At 47.3% G+C, this 21,062-nt stretch overlaps 2 protein-coding genes across 3 annotated transcripts in view; one reads left to right on the forward strand and one right to left on the reverse strand.

The window, feature by feature from the left end:
• The window catches only part of Heatr1 (HEAT repeat containing 1), a 43,236-nt gene extending 40,310 nt beyond the window's left edge, over positions 1-2,926 (forward strand). The window contains exons 44-45 of the mRNA XM_021655374.2: positions 1,760-1,868; positions 2,622-2,926. Coding sequence (XP_021511049.1) covers positions 1,760-1,868; positions 2,622-2,710 — 198 coding nt within the window. The 3' untranslated portion in view covers positions 2,711-2,926. The remainder of the gene's footprint in view (positions 1-1,759; positions 1,869-2,621) is intronic.
• Positions 2,927-3,392: 466 nt separating this feature from the next.
• On the reverse strand, positions 3,393-21,062 carry Lgals8 (galectin 8). Of its 2 annotated transcripts, none has more exons than XM_021655375.2 (10): positions 20,937-21,062; positions 18,336-18,481; positions 14,811-14,899; positions 13,277-13,487; positions 11,753-11,872; positions 11,180-11,236; positions 9,805-9,831; positions 9,057-9,145; positions 7,250-7,415; positions 3,393-5,186 (listed from the first exon to the last, which is right to left on the reverse strand). In XM_021655375.2, the coding sequence occupies exons 2-10, from the start codon at positions 18,375-18,377 to the stop codon at positions 5,037-5,039; spliced, it is 951 nt and encodes a 316-aa protein (XP_021511050.1). In that variant the 5' UTR covers positions 18,378-18,481; positions 20,937-21,062; the 3' UTR covers positions 3,393-5,036. The 2 variants fall into 2 exon arrangements, with proteins under 2 accessions (XP_021511050.1, XP_021511052.1); XM_021655377.2 differs by having other exon boundaries at positions 20,842-20,977.

The raw sequence follows: 21,062 nt of genomic DNA on the forward strand, positions 1-21,062 counted from the left end.
AAATGCTCAAGAATAGTCATGGTGTCAGCCCCAGGACACAACAGGAGAACCTGGCCCTCGGCCTGCACTGATAGAGGTCAGATCTACTGTCTAATACAGAATTCTAGCCTTTATAAAAAATAGTTGGGCTGGGGAGATGGCTCAGAGGATGAAGTGCTTGAACAAGCACGAAGTTTGAGCTCCAGAACCCCCATAAAAAGCCAGCATGCTGGGGCTGGAGAGATGGCTCAGCACTTGGAGCCTTGGCTGCTCTACCAGAGGACCCAGGTTAGATTCCCAGAACCCACATGGCAGCTCACAGTGGTTCATGGCTCCAGTTCCAGTGGATTTGACCACCTTACCCAGACATACATGCAGACAAAACACCAAAGCACAATAAACAAACATTTTTTTTAAAGCCAGCATTTTGGTATGTATGCCGGAGTTCCGTGTAAAAATGCAAGACTTGCTGAAAAGATTGAAATGGTGGCACCTGAGGAAGAACACTTGAGATTGGCCTCTGGCCTTCAGATGCATGTGCACACAAGTGCACACGCCCAGCACACACCCAGCACACGCAAACATACAACATACAGTAAAGAATTCCTTATCCTGCAGGCTTTTCTACATAGCTATTTTCCAATCCACTAGGTATAAGCATTGAAACACTTTCTAAATACCTCTGGGTCTCAAATAGTTAGAACTTCCAGACCAGTCTTTGTTTTTCAGTGTCACTGTACCCTGAAATAAGTGGCTCTGGTGTATGCATAGAACACTCCTTGAGTTAGAGCAGAAATAAGCACTGTGGTACCTTGAGTAACGTTAGCATTCCTTACCTGGACTTGTCTGGCAGTTTTATTAATAATCACCACCTCACAAACTATCATATAAGAGCCTCACTGGGTAACAGCCCAAAGCAGACTTTTAGTAGGAGTCATTCAGTTGATTACATTTATTAGGAGTGGAAAACAATAAAGCTATCATAGGTTCTTATATAGTTGTAGAAACATTTATTTTATTATTTTGATTATGTGTGTTAAGAAAATCTTGATTAAATGTAATTATAAATAATTTCTCCAAAGTAGAATGAGGACTGTTTGTTTCAGTGGCCCGATACTGATACCTCATAGCTACTTGTGTTGCTCGTGATAGACAAGGTTCATGGAGAAACACCCAAATTTTTATCCAGTGCTGAAGTGAGACTAGCCTAGTGGGTGTCTTGGCCAGAGATGGCTGAAGCACTCTGCTCCATCACCAGGTTGGCACCATCTCAGGGAACCTCTTAAACGACCTCCAGTTTAGTTACATTTTGTGATTCCCTTCAGTTTGTATGTGACATTTCTTGTTTTGGTTTCCATTTATGTATTAAGGTAGGGCATGTGCTTGCTGTGGTGCATGTGTGCAGGTCAGAGGACAACTTGGAAGACTCAGTTCTCTTCCCCCTATGATGTGGGTCCCACCATCTTACTAGCTCTTGCTTTTTTTTTTTTTTTTTTAAGTAAAGGAAACTACCATAACTTGTTTCCTTCCCATTTTAAAGAGCTGCAGTTCTAAAACACAGTTTGAAAAACATTAATATGTAGACTACCCTTATTCTAAATAGCTCTCAAGTGGCTGCATAATTGGGTTTCTCTGTGGTGGGTATCGAGTGATCACAGTAAGGATGTAAAATAGTGCTCAGTGTGGAAAGAGCCATCCCCAGCCAGGTCAGGTCTCACAGTAATGAGCAGCAGTAAGGGACAAATGAACTGCTCTCACGCTCGATGCCTCTTCCTTCCAGGTGAGGTTTGCAGCCTTGATTACTGTCTTAGCACTGGCTGAAAAGCTGAGGGAGAATTACATTGTTCTGCTTCCAGAGTCCATTCCTTTTCTAGCAGAATTGATGGAAGGTAAGTCTGCAGCTAATTAACAATTATGCAAAATCCCATGGGCTCTCCGAGACAGACTTGAATGTGCTTTCTAGTGCTCGGTTCTGGTATGCTAGGCACAAGTCAGGAAGCCGAGAGCAGCTACAGTGAATTACTGGTGTCTCCCCTGCAGTTATACTGCTCATGTGGACCACAGCATTGTCTATTAGATGAGGTCAAATATCTGCATGAGTCATTGTCTATGCCATTAAGGACACAGTCAGCTGTCCTCTGGAGTACTCATTGCTTAGGACTCACAGCGGGTCTCACTACCTCCATTAAAAGACCTAAGAAGCTTAGAAAGTCTGAAGACTTTATAATAGCACTAAGTGGCAGGTGTGGCTGGCTTAAACAGGAACATACCTCCTCACTGACATGCCTTCACATTGTCCCACCCAATGCCCTTCATAGTAATTGAGGATGGTGAGGAAGGAGAGGTACTTTTGTATCTGACAAGCTGTGTATCTGGCCAGAAGCATGGCTTTTTATGCCCAGTGTCTGGTGAGGGCTGGGAGAGCTCCTGGAGCAGAGGGTCCCTCCAGAGCTTAGATTTGAGTGTGTGAACCCTTTCTTATGGCTTGGTTCTCTAAAGCAGCCAATAACAAGAACATGCCTGGGGGGGGTGGTCAGTGGGTACGCACCTCAGGTCATAGCCTCTAGGTGCTTCCTGCACCCTGACAGAACAGTGGAATTAGGCGGGATGGCCCACTTCTGATTCTGGTTCTCGTTTGTTAGACGAATGTGAAGAAGTGGAGCACCAGTGCCAGAAGACCATCCAGCAGCTGGAGGCTGTGCTGGGGGAGCCGCTCCAGAGCTACTTCTGAAGCAGACAGCGTGTCACCGCAGTGTTATGCTCTGTTAAGAGTTCAGATTATTCTCGCGTTTTAATTGGAGGTGTGGTGCCATGTTACTTTTGGTACTTTCACATCTGCCGATACTTAATGTTTCTACAAAATCCCTGCCTTTCTGGGCTACCACAGAGCCCTACTGCCTTTTGTACAGAATTGCTAAGAAGTAAATGGACAGTGTTTTTATACAAATTGTCTGGTATTTGTCTTTATCTTGGTGTTCCGGAAGAGACAGGCGTTTCAGTATCTAAGGCCTAGTGCTGTCACTGTTCTCGGCAGCACCTCATGTGTGGTGAATGTGATGCACAGTACTGGTCTCAAGAAAATGACATCATGCAGTAGCATTGAACAAAGTTTCTGGTGACAGCCATTTGGGCTTTTGCTTTTCATTTGGGGTAGACGGACAGTGGGAGCAGCTCCTCGATGCAATTTGACTCAGGGCTGTGCTTGTCTATTCATCTCTCCTGTTTGAAGGAGGGGATGCTGCTTGGGAAACAGCCTACACCTGACTGACAGTAGGCAGGAAGGATAGCAGTGCTAGTGATGGCTTTGAAGTTCTCTATCTAGTACTGTTACGGTGAGGCTGAAAATAAGAGTTCAAACAATTAAACTGGTTTGCCTTCAGTGTGTACAACGTGCAACATGGAAGAACTATTCATTCTAATTTAACATAAAAATTTAATGCAGAATTAGGACAAGCAAAAAGGCCATTTTGCAGTTTAGAGATAAAACTTAGAAATATACAGTGAAATGTCTCACAACTTAATAAATCCCAGCAGCTTTTTTAAGAGACCAGAATCTAAGAATTAAGACTGATTCTGTTCAAAATCAGTCAACAGCTTTGTGTAAAATAGAAGTGCAAGTAAGCTTTCATATGAATGGGTTTTTTTTCCTTAGTGCCTTTCAGCCTCCAGCATCTCAGTTATGCATTCTTAAGGAAGAAGTGACTCTAGGGGATTCTGAAGCCTCCGGCTCCTGATAGACTGCCCAGTTCCATCCACCAACCTCATATCTTGAGTTTTTTGAGAGTAAGCATAGTAAATTTGCATGAAAAGCATGAAGGACTAGCAGTTGCTGCACTCAGTACTCCCTAAAAAGTAAGGTTGGTGATGGCATTATTTCCCATATGGATACAGATAATCTGTCTGAGGAAAGTGGCTGTGAATACTTCTAAGCCCTGGCAGAATTCTAGCCTGTGGTTTAATACAATAAAATGACCTGATGACATGAGCTTTTCCCCATCCCCACACCAGAATCTTTGAAATCTGTAGCAAGCTCGGACCTGTGAAGAAAGATTACCTAGAGCTCCCAGTTCTGTCAAATAGAAGCTACAGAGTACAGCAGCTAAACTTGCCGATGCTAACTGACACAGCTATAGACCAAAGGGGCAAGGGCTGATCTGCACACCAGCTCAACTTTATGTTACCCTTCTGTGCAGGTTTTGCTTTAATAGTGCCTGTTTTATACAGTCACTGTCTCTTCATCTTCATGTTAGTTACCCAGGGGGTTTACAAACTGCATTTATCCAACCTCTATCTCATTTTGCCGCAGGCATGCACACAGACCTTGGACTTGAGGGCCAATAAGCAGAAATCAGTTTGGAGCAGGACACTTGTTCTAATTCAGGTGTTTTTGGGTTTGGGTTTTTTGTTTTTTTTTTTTTTTTTAGAGGGGGGGTTGGTCTCAATTTTTCTGCTGTGTCCAGCATATTATTTTATAAAGCTTAAAGCAGTGAGAGCTAAATAAATGTTGTACAGTCTTCAATTATGAGACATGACAGAATGCTGATTTTGAAAGGATCACCGGGGAAGTACATATCCGTTAGTATACTTTTACTTTTCTGACTTTAACTGCAAAGGTCCCCTAATAGGGTTAATGCAATGCCAGTAGGAAAACCCCAGAGTAGGAGACCATGGGCATGGGAGTGCCAGAAAACAAGGACCACTGACTCTGGGCACTGCCATGTCTATGCCCAGCTCAGAAAATATACGTAGGAAATATGCCTTCCATCCCTATTAGCTAGTACATTAGAGTAGGCACTTAAATATTTGTTGAGTGTGGTTTTACAAGAGGGCCCCCAGTGTGCAGAGCCTCGCTGGCAGTAAGCTGTGACTGCCCCAGATTTGTTCTTCTGAATGCAGAGGTAGCCCCACTGCATGGCCAGGCCCGAGGACACCAGTAGGACTTGCTGTTGGATGATCTCAGTTTAACAATGCACAATGTGGTGAAAGCGAGATGCATTTGACATGGCCAGTACCATATGAGCCATTTTGTATTTCAAGATTTTTGGCAGTTATGGTAGCTACCAGCTCCTTACATCCAGCAAATGAATATCACCATCAACTGCTAGTGTGTCGACACTGTTTAGCTCTTTAAATCTGTGCTTATACTCCAGGCTGTGCACACCATTTACCGCAACCTTGAATTCTCGGACATCACAGTAAATTATCATCTGAAAAGAAAGGAGAGGTACCATTAGTAGCTGCCCCTCGGTTTAAATTTTATGTTTCCTGTATACTATCAGAAGGTCAAAAGGAAAACCATTTGGTTTGCTTTGAGCTTGGAGAAGTCTCCCCAGCCTTCTACCATTGACTTGCCTTGTGAGTGATTTCAAAGACGACCCAAATCCCCAATATATTATGGTGGTATCTTCTGCTTCAGCCCATTTGTGTCTTATCAGGTCCTTCCCTCAGTAGTCCCCTACCCTATTCTGCTCCTGGTGCTCAGAAGACTAGGAAGTGTCTCTCCTCAAATTTGGGGATTAACAGAAACCTGCTGATCACCGCCCCCTTGCCCCATCACTGAGAAGCTGAGCCTTGGGCCCTGATTAATCTGCCACAATGCCCGGGTCTTGGCCACGTCAACCAATGAGTTTCCGGCAGCCTGGGACACTTGGTGAAGAGAGCAGTTACTTGGTAATCCTAACTCCGCCCTCGCTCTACTGAGAACATACTGGCCTGTACCTGTTTCCAAAAAGCTTCTCGGGGCCAAGTTCCCAGGATCTGTGCAGTAAGTGGCACCCTGGCAGATTCATCACTATCGCCCACCCTTCAGAGCACTTTGCTAAGAGTAAACCTGACCTCCTGTAATGCTGCCTGTGCACCTAACCCTAAACTTTGCCGCACACTCCTAAGGCCAGTAGGGCCATTGACTGTACCAAGTGAACCCTTGCTGAAAAAGCCAGTTTGGTGGCCTGCACTGTGCTCCTTGCCACAGTGAAAGCATCAGAAGTCAGATGGAAGCATCAGAGTAAGAGGGAAGTGAGCATGAAACATAACTGATAGAAATTAAAGTAGCTACACAGAGAATTGGGGAATTACCTATTACTTGAGATATCTCCCCAAGAATGGGGGAAATCCCAAGTTTAACTAGCTGGAAGGGATCTTGGGTGAAGTCTATTCAACAATCTCAAATTATAATACATGGTCTATTGTATGGCTCGGCAGGAAAAAGAGGTTGTAGGTGCAAGGCAAGAAGCCAGCTGTAATCCCAGTAAGTTCCCTCTGTTGTATCAAATAAATGCAAAAGCAACAAGTGAGAACACTGTGGCAAACCAGAAACAAGGCATGTGGCCTGCAGAGTCTAGGCGCCTGCCTAAAGGAGAAAGGCCAGATAGCAGAGACGCTCCCTGAGGGATTTCAGAACAGTGGAAAACAGACTTCGCTGGCTAAGTTTTGACTGCCCCGCCACCCAGCAACCGGGAGATGTCACCCTCCGATCAGAAAGCACCTCAGAGAGGCTTTGAAAAGCCAGGTGTTAACGTAGTGCATCCCGGGGACCAGAAACTGCATGCTTCCTGGTTCCGAGGGTCTTGTATACTGGTCCTTGACTACCTACCAACGGGACCAGCTCTCAGAAATACTGCCAGCTGGAACTGTGGAGGCCGTGGACAGTACAAACACGCAATGTTAGGGTTCCCGTGTCTCTACTTACAAGTACCTATGTGGGACTGGGGAAATGATGCAGTGGATAAAGTGCTTTCACAGGAGCGGAGGTAAGTAAAACTCCAGGTGTGGTGGTGCGTACCTTTATTTCCAGTGCTGGGATGCAGAGATGGATTCTAGGCCTTGTTGGCTGGTCTAGCTAACTGGTGAGCTCCAGGCTCAGGAAGAGATGTGGCTCAAAAAATGGGGAGAGTTAAGGAATACACCTAACATCGTCCTCTGGCCTTGACATGTGCGTGTATGAGTGTGCACAACTGCACACACGCACGAGCACACGTGCATGCACCTAAAAGGAGTGTATCTGTAGTTCAGAACCGAGACAAGATTCCTGCCAGAATTCCTTGGGGCTCCACAGCTGTTATCACAGTGACAGATGACGAGTGTTCTGCTACGTCAAGTGTACTGGTCCTGCAGTTTACATCAGAGGCTTGTGTTCAAATCATAACCCCCACGGCCAGTGAACAGCATACCATCTCTACAAAGCGGCAGGGTTTGATTTAAATAAAAGTTATTTTACTGTGTCCTCAGGATTCTTTTTCCTGTCCCATTTCAAACCAAACCATCATCTCACCTCAAAGTACATCCCAGGACTAAATGGGAAGCAGGTAATATTTTTCTCCTCTTCTCCCCAGGCATCCTGAAGAAAGGAATTTCTCACAAATGCTTTCACATTCAGGCGTGGATTCAAGTGTAGAGCAATATCCTTTGATTTTCCTGCCACCAGGTCAACGTTAAAGCTTTAGGAAAAGAAAAGAGCTCAGATTTGAACTGCATGTGCAGGGGAACACAGGGGGAGGCACTTCCATCTCCAAATTTGCATGCCACTGACTCATTTGCAACAAGAGTGCCAAAGCTGAGATCTAGCAGAGCAACAACTTTGGATACAGAACAAGTGACTCCCATGAGTACTTCTGGGTGCAAGCCTGGGGGACCCTCAGTGCAAACATTCTCAATCTGTTCTACATGCCCCCTTTTCTAAAGCATGCTACTACCAAGGAAATGCTTTCAAGAATATGGCAAATATGGCAATGTTGGAAAAAGGGTGTGTGTGTGTGTGTGTGTGTGTGTGTGTGTGTGTGTGTTACATGGGGTGACATTGGGTATCTTCCAATACTGCTTTCTAACTTATTTTTTAGTGACTCATTTTACTATTTTTAACTATGCATACGTGAATATCTATATGCATACGAGTGCAGGTGCCTGTGAAGGTCAGAGGAGGGTGTCAGATCCTCTGCAGCTGGGGTTCCTGGAGGTTGTGAGCTCCTTGGCATTGGCGCTGGAAACTGACCTCTCCAAAGGCAGTATATATTTTTAATCACTGAGCCAGCTCTCTGGCCCCTCTGCCTTATTTTCTGAAACAAGGTCTGCCCTGTGATCCTCCTGTCTCTGCCTCCCAGTTCTGGGGTTATAGCTGCATACCACTGCATTCAGCTCTTTCACACGGATACTGCTCATCTACCTAGTGACCCATCTCCCCAGCCCCACCCCTGAAATTCTTTTTTTTTATTTATTTTTAATTTTCTGAGACAGTCTCACTGTACTTCAAGCTGGCTTCACAGAAAGTCACCTGCCTCTGCCTCACGTATGCTGGGATTAGACAGATGTGCACCATCATGGCGGACCCAGGAAAGACTCTAAAGGCAGTGTTCTGTATCACAGGAAGGAAACCTAATCTGGGGCTGACCTGGTTTAACTGGCCAGGCAGAAAGGAAGACATTGTAAAGAGAGCTGTGTCCTGCATCTATCAGACTGTTGAAACAAATGAAACCCCCAACATGGGGATTTCCCAGGACGCTCGCTCTAGGAAAGGGAAACAGCACCAGGGTTAACGTGTCACCTGGAAAAATATTTACAACTTGTCAGAGCACCTAACCAGATGAGACAGACATCCAAATAGTAAGAGGCCAGTGGCGGTGGTGGTGGGGACGCGTCTTGACCAGGACTGCTTAGATGGCCAGATCCTTGGCCCTCTCAACTTTAATCTTGCCACAGAGCCCTGAAGATGGACTTGAGGGGTCATTGGCTCTCTTTGTCTCTCTTCCCCTAGTGGCCATACTGACTAAATCCTTTTTCTGCTTTTCACTATGTGGCTGTTTTCATTGGCTCCTTGAGAATGGATAGCTGAACTTGGCTTCTTGGGGTATAAACTATAAATTTGGTAACACTGAGGCTATCCTAGGCAAGAGGGGCCTCATGGACAAAAACTTCACATACCTGACCAAAAGATGCCTCAGCCAGAACTTGCCCTCAGTACTGACTCTGCCGACAGCTCTTTAGTGGGGCCTTGCACTGCCATGCTCCCTCCTTTCAGAAAAGCAACGCCAACCCCACCCACACACCCCAAGCCTGTAAGGCCCTGGTACAGCAGCCAGACTGACCTTTTGGCGTTTGTATTCACTTCCCCTTTAATGACAACAGTTCGTCCAGGGCCCATGGGGACGTTCAACCTTGCTTCAAATGGCAGGCTCTGAAAAGGAGTCACAGGCAGAACGAGCTATCTTCAGGAAAGGACCTTGTGGGAAAATTCCCAACAACATGAAGGCTGGGTTAAGAGTCCGTGAACCCCGGGAGGGCACAGACCTTTGCTTTCATCTCAGCTGGGGCCCCTGAAAAGCATAGCCTGGCTCCCATCACCCACCAAGTGATTGTTCTACACTACAAAACGGGATGATGGCATGGGTGGCCCCTGACACCTTCTGCATGTGACATGCCAGCAGAGATATCAGTGCACGGGGCCTAAGGTCTTCTGCCTAACGGGAGCAGCAACCCACACGAACGGTTTACATGCTGAGAACATGTCTGTCTCAGAGAGTACAATATGAGGAGCTGTCTTGGGCTTCTCCTGGGAGTGGAGGTTACGTGTTGTGGCTAATTTAAAATGTCACACAGGGTTCAACTGTTGGCTCTTCAGACAAATAGCTGGGAGGTAGGATTTTTGCGTGAGTGACAGTTGATGGTGTGGATGGTTCCGGGTACAATTTTAGAATGTCTCCTCTATTATGAGGTTACAGGAAATGGTTCTCCAATAAAGCGTGGAGAGAACGTAGCTGCCTTTGTTTCAGCTGTTGACGCTCTGGGTCGCGTTTACAAGATGTCCCACACACAATAGCCAATGAAAGTACTCACCAACTGGGCCTTGGCAGACTTTTGTATCTGGTGGAAGAGAAAGAGAAAGTGAGGACCGCCTAGTGGGCAGGCTGACAGGTTTGCAAAGGAGCAGCCTGCTGTGGTGTGTATCAGTGTATCAGTGCCCTCTCTGCCTTGGCGAGGGGCTTGCCACGCACCTATGTAAGAGCCAGGCATGGGAGCTGTACACAGGCACTGCGCTTGGAGCTTAAGAAGAGCAACGTGGTCCAGCATCCTTCTTTGTGTGAATACTGAGTTTACATGTGAGCTCAGGCACAACTTACTTGTCTCCACCAAGAACTCTCCAAACACTGATGTGCTCTCCTGCCTACAGGCATGGATTTGCAGGCCGGGGTAAGGCCTTGCTTTCTTAGCAACAGTAAAGCGTCAATAGTAAAACTACTCTTGTTGTCTCAGAGAGCAGAGAGTTCGTTTGCAGTCCACCTGATGCCCGGTATTTCCGGATGCTTCATGCCAGTACCTCTCGACAAGCCAGGGAGACAGGGTGCTTTTTAAACGACACAGAGTGGTGGTCATTTAAACGGATTGGCTACATGTCAACAAAGACAGTGCCCAACACCAGGAAGCAGTAAATCTTGGTTCTTCACTGCTTCTGTCCTGACCTCACATTAGAAGCCTATGGGAAGCTGGGGAGATAGCTCAGGAGGTAAGGTGTGGCTGCGCACCCATGTGAAAGCCAGGCATGAGGGTTGAACATCTGTAACTCCAGCACTGGAGAGGTAGAGAAAGGAAAATCCATCGGGCTACCTGACTAGCCACTTTAGCCAGTGGACGAGTCCCAGGCTCAGTGAGACCCAGTCTCGAGAAAATAAGGTGTCAGAGTTGAGGAGATGGTCCAGAGGCTAAGCACTTGAGGCCAGACATGAGGACTCAGCACCCACATATATGCTGGGCAGGCATGGAGGCCTGCCTGTGATCCTCACACATGACAGACCTCTAGAACAAGATGGCTACTCAGACTAGCTGAGTTGGCAAGCTCCTGGTTCAGCTGAGAGCCTCTGCCTCAAAGGTGGAGCACAATTAAGGACGACATCCAATGTCTACTTCTGGCTTTCACGCACGTGCCAACACACATGTGAATACGTGTATACACATTACACATACTACAGATATGTACGTGCAAAAACAAATTTTTAAAAAGATGTAGGGCGATTGATAAAGACCTCCAGAACTGACTTCTGGCTTCCACACACATGCACACACACATGTACCTGCACACACATGAAGGCATACAGAAAATAACTGAAGAAGAATGAGGAGGAGGAAGAGGAGGAAGACGGGGAGGAAGAGGAGCCTTCCCTCTACTGATGATAACTAGGAAAAAGTTTAAACTGCTGGTTCATAGAATATTTACATTTTGTCTGCTTATGCTTCTCAGTCCCATAGTAGATGGTTCCATACTCTGTAAATCCTGCAAAATGATCATGGATTAGTTTCAGCATACATCAGAATAGATTTTCTAGAGACTAGACACAACAAAAATGATCAGTGCTGCTGAGCATGGAAAATGATTGAGAATATGCTAAAAAAAAAAATGCACTGGGTTCCCATAAGTCATCAAGAGCATGTGAGAACAAGATCTAATGTTCCTAAGCACATGAGCAGCTGGCCATAGCTGTTGAAAATACAAACTGTTCATATCATTGGGAAAAGCTAACAGCGTCCAAGAAACTTAAATTCAAATACTTCAAAAACTGTCTTGCAGAATTCACGCCCACGGACAAGGGATACACACTAACCTGCATTCACTGTGGTAGGCTCACTCTACATTTGAGATCCCACCAACAACAAAAGCCTGATTAGTGAGCAGGACCCCAGCTGGTGTGAGATACTTATATTACTTTTTTATCTAAATAGAAGATGACAAAATTTCTCCTGTTTGTGAGCACTCGCAGAGGCCGCCGGGGCCGAGGGGAAGGGTTCTCACCGAGCTGAAGCTGAACCCAATGGAGTGAATGTTCACTTTGCCATAAATGCCGAGTGTGTCTATCTTCTCCGGGCCAATTCTGTGGGCGTAGAGCAGCGTGTGCTTTCCATTCACAGCCACCTGGGGAGACACGGACCGCAGCGCCTTGGGGCACATGAATACCCCCAACCCCGTACCCAGACATCAGCGGCTCCTCATGGGCAGGGAGTGGAGCCCCAGGTTTCATTGCCAACAACACAAAAATAAGTGAGTGAGAGAATGAGTGACTGACTGACTGAATGAATGAATCAGACGTTTTCTCAGGTTTATTTTTCCCATGAGTCTCTGATCACATTGTAGCTGAAAGTAGCCACCACATTAGCAGAAATCCTGAACTTTTTCGGTCCTGACTGGTTAAGTGCCTGGGTCATCTCTCCAGGCACATACATTTGGAGATATGTATCCGTGTGTGTGCCCAGGAGACAACCATGCTCAAGGCCCAAGAGCCATGCATTAGGTCTGGAATCCTGGGGTGCAGGTTAGCTTTGCCTACGCGCTGCCCCAACCTCCTTTCAGGGCTGCACTCTGACAGAGCCCTTCTACATGCAAGGGACAAGCCTGTGCCAAGCTCACTAAGTGAAAGCACATAGCAGCTCGGTGGTGGTGGTGGCGCACATCTTTAATCCCAGCACCCGGGAGGCAGAGACAGGTGGATCTCTGGGTTCAAGGCCAGCCCAATCTACAGAGTAAGTTCAGGACAGCCAGAACTACACAGAGAAGCCTTGTCTCAAACAAACTAACAGAAACCCAAAAAGCCCATGGTGAGCTTATCTGAGAATTCTTATCTCGAGGTTGGTACAGCCCCCCTAGGTAGGCTACAGTTGTACTGTGAGTCCTCTACGCAGCGCCTCCAAACGCCAGGTGGTATGTCGGGAGATGTGAGCAGCCCACAGTAGGGCTTCTCAAGGTTTAAAAATCCCCATATGCAACAATCCCAGGGCAACATGGCAGGTGCAGCCATCCTGACCAAGACTGAAAGGCAGAGAAAAGCCAACTAAAGAGCAAAGAGGGCTCCAGCGAGCAACGTCCCACGAGGACCTAGAACCAAAGTGTGCACCCGCTCCTGGAGACGCAGGATCTCCGGTTTGTAAAGCTGTAGGCCCTCTATGGGATTGAGGCTTGGCACTCACGGGAGCCTCTGCAGCCTCTGCAGCTCCAGGAAGTCACCGGCTGTGTTCACAAGGTCCCCCGGGGCCCTACAGCACTAGCCTGCCCTGTGGGCCTGGGCATGCCCCTTGGAGGGGCACCCTGGCGGCCAACAGGCTGCTCCTCACGCAGATTTTCCCCACGCTTCAGGTGGGGTTTTATTAGTCATCCCCCTACCAGTGACACGGTGCTGGTCCGTCCAGCACTTGGCCCTCCTGGAGGAAGGAAGACCGAAGCAAGCGTATCTGCTCTAGATCTGTGTTTCCACCTGAAGCCTGCAGGAGCTTCCGTGACGCTGCCATGCTTGCGCGCGCGCACTCTCCCTCTCTCGGCACCTACCTGGAATTTGTTCTTTAGCACCATGATCACGATCTCAAAGGACTTTTCTTTTTTGAAGGGCATGTCGTGGGTGATCTCCTCCCAGCCCCATTTCTCATTTGTCAGCGTGTTACACACAATGCAGTTGGACCTTTTGAAGCGAGGGTTGAAGTGGAAGGCCACGTCGGCCCTCGGCTTCAGACTGTTGCCCTGCTGCAAGTCCACCTGGAATCTGGGCAAAGCGGAACCACGTGAGCCTGCGAAGGGGAGCCGGGACGCCCCCCACAGCGCCCCTTCCTTCCTCGACAGGGCCTACAGAGCAGCCTGCCCCTCTCCTCCTTCCTCAGAAACAGAGCCCCGCAGCCTGAGCTGAGCTGCATGGGCCCAGCTCATAAGACCCTCCCTCTCCTGCCTGTCCCGGATGCTAGGCGTGGTTGTGTGGGCACAAGTCTGCTGATGAACAGAAGGCCAGTGCTGAGGAGCCTCCCGGTCTGGGATTCTGTTCAAGTAAGCTGCACCTGATCTCCACCCACTCCTGCCCCACACCTCCCCGCCTGCTGCACACACACCTCCAGCCTTTCAAAGCATGGAAGTGACGCTGCCTTTCTAGCTGAGGGTCCTGATCATGAGGCCTGCCCCTAGGTGTATATGCAAGTCACAGACTGACGTGCAGAACTGACTACAAAGATCAGGAGTCTCCGTGAGATCATTTCCACACCTTAAAGATGTCGGCCACTCAGAACTGAGCCTAGCTCTGACTGACATGACCTTCGTTATGGCATTTAAGGTGCGTGTGCCTGTGAGGACATTTTCCAGAGAGGTTTGACTGAGGAGGGAAGACCAACCCTGATTGCAGACAGGACCATCCAAAAACTAGAGTTCCTGACTGAATACAAAAGAGAAGAGGGGAAAGTGAGCTGAGCCCCGGCCATTCATCTTTCTACTTCCTGACTGGGGACACAATGTGATCAAGATCCTGCCACCAGAGTAGAGTTACTCTTACTGCCAAACCTTTCCCCCACGAGGATGGACTGTACCCTCAAATCATTAGTAACAAGAAAAGTAACCAACATACCCTGAGTTTACACCCAAAGCAGACACTCAGAGAAGCCACCAAGACTGTCTTGAGAGACACTGTGACCGTGTTGAGACTGTACCAAGACATCCTATTATCCAACAAACCCCTTTCTATCAGTATATATTTATTTTTGAAATAAGACTTACAGGAATGATATTAAAAAAAAATTCCAGGAACCAACTGGGTATGGTAGCAACGCCTTTAATCCCAGCACTCAGGAGGCAGAGGCAAGCAGATCTCTGTAAGTTTGAGGCCAGCCTGGTCTACAAAGTGAGTTCCGGCTGGAAGTGAATTCTGTCTCAAAACAAATAGGAAAAAGAAAAAGAAAAAAAAAAGTTCCAGTAATCTTCACCCCATTCCTCATTCTCCTCATGCCTCAGCAGGGCTGCTAGCAAAGCAAAGCAGGCCTCAGAGAATCAAAATGGCCTCTCCACAGTTGCAGAGAGACAACTGGTCTTCCCTACACAGTGATCTTACCTGTCCACGTCATTAGGAATGTGACCCCGGATTACAATCAGAGAGCCAGGCGTCAGCTGCTCAGCAATGGTTCCGACATAGGGGACAGTCTAAGGGAAAGAAATATACAAGTGTATTTTAAGGGACAAGACAATTGTGACCAACCTCAGTGACAAATGGTGACTAAGAAGAGAAGACTTTGATCTTCTGACTCTCTGCCTCCCTGGTACTTATTACTGGCAGTCACCGTGCTCAGCTCACAACTCATACTTAAAAAGTAGAACAGAGATGACTGATACTGAAGAGATTAAGCAAATGAGAGTGAGGCAGAGTGCTGCCCCCTACCTGAAGCCTATAGTTGGGTCTCCAAGGAGGCCCTCCTCAAGCAACAGGAGAATACCTGCAGCTCCTCAAGCCTGTGGACTCAAGCCTGTAATCCCAGCACTCAGGGAGGCAGAAGCGAGCAGATCTCTGTGAGTTCAAGGCCAGCCTCGTCTACAAAACCTTGTCTCGAAAAAATAAAAACCCCAGACTCTTCAGTTTCCCCAGCAGACAGCTCCACATGAGTGTCCCACTGGAGGACCTCAGAGACCCTGAATCACGTGCTGCTCCTCCTCAGGTAGATGCCTCTTCCTCAGGAAACAGCTGCTCCTTGTGCTCTGGCTGCAGCCACTCAGCAGCCGGAAGCACAGCCCTGCACTGGTGACTCACGGGTGGGGCCTTAGGAAACTGGGTTCCAGAAGGAGCCATTCCTCAGATCCGGCTGGGATTCATGTTGATGAATGGTTTACTAATGAGGAGTAACAGCCGAGCCAGACAGTAACAGTCTACGAGCCTCTTGGCCAGCCTGAAGTCAAGAGTGGCTTAAGCTCTACACAAGTCAGGTGTGACAGCTCAACTCACACGTGGGAAGCTGAGGCAAAAAGACGGATGTAAGTTGGAGGCTAGCCTGGGCCACAAAGTGAGGCACCTGCTCTCATCTCAACCAAACCAAAGCAAGAGTGCCAAAGAGAACGGCAGCTACGGAACCTGTGGGAGATAATAAGTGCCCACGGGTTCCCCTTTACAGCGTTTCTGCTATAGAATGCAGGCAATGCCTTCCAAATCACTCAGTTTGAATGGCGAACGACGACTCTGGCTTTTAATTTTTCTAATTCTTCTAGTGGAACTAATGAAAGAACTATTCCAAGTTAAAAAAAAAAAAAAAGACACCACCGGGTATAATGTGTACTTTATCTGTTCCAAGGAGTGTCACCACGGACGGGGTGTGCACCAGTTTGGCCCAAGAACACTGCAACATTCATGAGGTCAAAATAAAATGCTCACAGTTCTTGTTTGCGTCTTACCAAGTACAGAAAAAAATCACAGGCACATACACTCACAAACACACACAGTCACTGACCACACACACACACACGCACACACACACGCACACACGCACACACGCACACACACACACACACACACACACACACACACACACACGTCTAGTCTTGTTGGATGTTTTTAGTTACAACATAGAATCACTTTAAATGTCTTCACTGGTGTCAAATTTTATAAACCTTCCCTTGTAAGCCCGTCGCCTCATGAGGCTATTTCTCCCCAAAATTCAGTTTGTTTGACATGGTTGTTAAACCTTTTTCTTTCACTACAGCACTGAAGGTCAGGCAGATTACAGCTATCATGTCCCCAACACACACAACTGGTTTAGCACCTCACTTCCATGGCTTTTGCCATTTCTACTGCCCAAGAGTTTCCTGGGGGGTCACCAAAAACCAGTGACCTTATGCCGGGCCTCTCTTCACACTGTGGCAGGAAAAGGAAATCGGGCATTTCTAGAAAGCCTCATCAGCACAGAAAACCAAAGCAGGCTCTTCACGGGCTTTCAGAAAGACCAGGATGTTGACTGCATTTTCCAGCAGTTAGTCAGAGACTCTTAACAACAGCCTCAACTGACAACACGCAGTGTGGGCTCCTCACCACTGGACTTGTCCCTGCTTCACTACCAAGCGGTGTTAGGAAAATAGAGGGGAAGCCTGAGGCATTAACTTCCTGTGGACAGGTCTCATTTCAAAAACACTGCAGAAAGCCAGGTGTGGTGAAACACAGTCTGTAATCCCTGGACTGGGGCTGAGGCAGAGGATTTCAAATTTGAGGTCAGACTGGACTACACACAGCAATGCCTTATTTCAAAACAAACAAACAAATCTAACAAATGAATGGGCAGTGAAGGGGTAGCTGGACGGTGTGGCTTAGTGGTAGAATACACCCAAATCATGAAGCTAGATAGACAGACAGATGGATATTTGAAAGAAGGAAAAAAAGGAAGGAAGGAAGGAAGGAAGGAAGGAAGGAAGGAAGGAAGGAAGATAGTAAGATAGAAAGCCAGTAAGATAGCTCAGCAGGTAAAGGTGCCTGCTGCCCAATCTGACTACCTTAGTTTAACTTTGGGACACAAATGGTAGGATAGAAGAACTTCCCAAAAGTTACCCCCAGGATTTCCCTTCACATGTGAGTTGTGGCCTCAAGGTATAGGCACATATGCGCTTGAACACACACACACACACACACATATACACACACACACAGGCCTCAAGGTATAGGCACATATGCACTTGAACACACACACACACACACACACACACACACACACACACACAGGCCTCAAGGTATAGGCACATATGCGCTTGAACACACACACACACACACACACAGGCCTCAAGGTATAGGCACATATGCGCTTGAACACACACACACACACACACACACACACACACACACACAGGCCTCAAGGTATAGGCACATATGCGCTTGAACACACACACACACACACACACACAGGCCTCAAGGTATAGGCACATATGCGCTTGAACACACACACACACACACACACAAACACACAGGCCTCAAGGTATAGGCACATATGCGCTTGAACACACACACACACAACCCCATACACACAGTAAATAAAAATATAATAAAGTAAAGAGGCAAGAAGGAAAAACTATGAGGGGCTGGAGAGATGGCTTGGGGTTTAAGAGCACTGGCCTGCTCTACCTAAAGATCCAGGTTCAACTCCCAGCACCCACATGGCATCTTACAACTGTCCAGTTGTATTGGCGCTCACACCCTCACGCAGGTGCATACATATACGTGCAGGCAAAACACCAACGCACATAAAAATACAAGTAAGTCATGAAGTTTTGTAAAAAGAAGGAAAAACTATGCATGTAGAATAAGAAATCCATTTTCCTTTAAAAGTTGTGATTTTAGGGTCTGAGCCACACTACCCGCCTATGACCCTCAAATTCTCCGTTCCAGCCTTCTCATCGTCTTGTACTGTCATTGTTTCCCCCTCCATCTGAGAACAAGAGACCCACCTACTTTCAGGAGCACCCATCACGGAATCAGTCTCTCAGTGGGAATATCCCACGCGCTAACTAAATTGTGTTCGTGCCTGGTCCCACTGGATGATTAGAACTTGAGTGCATCTGCTATCAATCCTACTATAGGCAAAAAAAAAAAAGAAAGCCAAAATTCTGTTACCGGGTTATAGATGATATTTTGCAGGTTGTTTAAGGACAACATGTTTCTTTTCCAACTTATTATTGAGATTGCTGACTGGCGTCTCTCTTCTGTATATAAGGCTTTACCCACGTTTCATTTAAAGATTACTCAAACTGAAACTTGCCCTGTGTAAAAGCAAGAAAGAAAATCAAGCATGAACAATTTTTCTTCACATCAAACTTTCATGTGCAAATTATATTACTTTACTGATAGTTAACAAATAACAGGATGTTAGTATAACCTAAGGCCTACCCTACATTCTTTTTGTTTTGTTTTATTTTTCGAGACCAGGGTTTCTCTGTGTAGCACTGGCTGTCCTAGACTCACTTTGTATATCAGGCTGGCCTTGAACCCACAGAAATTTGAATGCCTTTTCCTCCTGAGTGCTGGTATTAAAGGCGTGTGCCACCACCGCTCAGACTCTGCATCCTTAATAACATATTTATCCACGAAAAAATTTAAATTATTAGTGCAGGAAATATTTTTCAAAAACGCAAGCAGGAAATTACATGGGCTTTATTATTAAAAATACTAAAATTGCGAGTGTGTTGGCACACAGCTGGAATTCAGAAAGCCACTTGGGAAACTGAGACAGGAAGATCATAGATTGGATGCTAGCCTATGTGAGTTAGCAAGAGCCTGTGAGGCAGCCTGAATAAAAACAGCTTCCATAGGCTCAAATATCTGAACGCTTGGTCACCAACCAGGGGCACTATCTGAAAGAAATTTTCCTTGCTGGAAAACGCGTGTCACTGGAGGTGGACTCTGAATTTCAGACGTCCCCCTCAGGGCCAGAGCGGCTGCCTTCCTGCTGCCTATGGACTGGGATGTAGAGCCTTTGGCTCCTTCTCCACTATGTCTGCCTGCGTGCTGCCAGGCTCCTCACCATGATGACAACGAACTTAAACTTCTGAAACTAGAAGCAAGCGCCAGTTAAATGCTTTCCTTTGTCAGTGTCCTGTGGCCATGGTGTATCTTCACGGCAATACAATAGAGACTAACACATCTTGTCTCAAAATGTTTTTGTGTTGTTGTTATTGTTTTTCGAGACAGGGTTTCTCTGTGCAGCCCTGGCTGTCCTCAGGAGCTCCATCTGTAGACCAGGCTGGCCTCGAACTCACAAAGACACCCCCCCCCGCCTCTGCCTCCCGAGCACTGGGATTGAAGCTGTGCGCCACCACCATCTGGCTCAAAATGCTTTTTTAAGGGCTAAGGGCATGGAGATGGTGCCTAGTGTGAATGAGGCCCCTGGGTTCTAGCCCAGGACTGCAAAACCAAACAAACCAAAAGCCACTAAAACACAAGCTAGGAGATCCGTGGTCATTTACACTGTGCTCAGTATGTCTGAAACCTTGGCTTCAATCCTCAACACCAAAAAACAAAACAAAACAAAAAAACGGTGGGGAAAGGATTCGGGGTGTGGTTCAGTGTACAGGGCTTATCTAACATGCTCAAGGTCCTAGGTTCAGTCCTGAACACAAAACCCTAACCTAAAACAATAGCAAATACCACTCAAATAGTGCTATGAATCAATGAGAATATTCATTTAACTTTTCCTATTTGTAGAACAAGTGGGAATCACACCATACAATCATACTGAGGCTTACACTAGCTTAAGTTGTGGGAAACAGCTCAGTACGTGTTAGCTGTTATTAACAGAAAACACTGCTCTTCTTCCGCCAGCCAAATTAAGTCGGGGCTGGGGGGAGTACAGCCACCCCTCCGAATACTAGACGCAATGTTCTGCATCAGCCCCATTCTGAAAGACAAGCGTGACCTCCGCACTGCAGTGATGTATTTGCTACCTCTAGGTCTGATGACTCAAACAGGAACCAAGCCAGAAATGAAACTAGAGTTTTTTTGCAGTTTACTTCCTACTGTTCTGTCACGCTGTGAGACAACAGGCACTCGCCCAATCTGTCCATTTTTACCGGGAAAAGAAAAACTGCATCTCTCTTGGTTACACCCCTTAAGACAACCCTAGACCCTCCAATCTAGTACTTATCATTAACTTTCATTTTATTCAAAACCTTTGAACCTTTAGTTCTGCTCCGTGCAATTCTGGAAGCACGAACCAGAGCAAAAAGGAGACAAGAATTGCCATCACCACATCCATAATTGATATCTTGTCCAGAGAGAGAGATCAAGATGGCCTGGGCTGGCGTTCAATAACTAGTCTCCTAAGTCTCCAGGCTGGTCTCACCACCACCACAGCCACAACAAGCCACGGCAGAGAACTTGCGTCTCCCCGTGTTCAACCCTGAGGTCGAACGACACAGCATTCTAAAGCGCGTGTCTGGGATCACGGAGGGTGAGGGAGCTGTCAATCAGCTGCCCCGGGGCCTGTCACTCTTGAAACCAAGGTGACGGTCGCCCCTTTCCTGGCAGGGAACGGAGACCACCGCCGGGGAGCTGCTGCGTGCGGAGGCTTCATCACACTCCGGTCCGAGGACAAGACACAACCCACCACAACCCATCCCGGTACCCGGTGCCTGGTGACCCGTGCGACGTCGCGATGGCGTGTTCGTGGTCTAACAGTGACGTCCCGATGCCCCCGAGCCTGGAGTCGCCCGGACTCACCCCAGCACCGCGGTGGTAGACGCTGCTCTCAGACGTTTGTCCCTTGCGGGACGCCGTCCCAGGTCCTCGATCGGCTACAGGCTGAGGGCGGGGTCAGTCCGCAGCCGTTTCCAAGCGACGGACCGC

The sequence above is a fragment of the Meriones unguiculatus genome, chromosome 19, assembly GCF_030254825.1.
Source record: "Meriones unguiculatus strain TT.TT164.6M chromosome 19, Bangor_MerUng_6.1, whole genome shotgun sequence".
Classification (NCBI taxonomy): Eukaryota; Metazoa; Chordata; class Mammalia; order Rodentia; family Muridae; genus Meriones; species Meriones unguiculatus.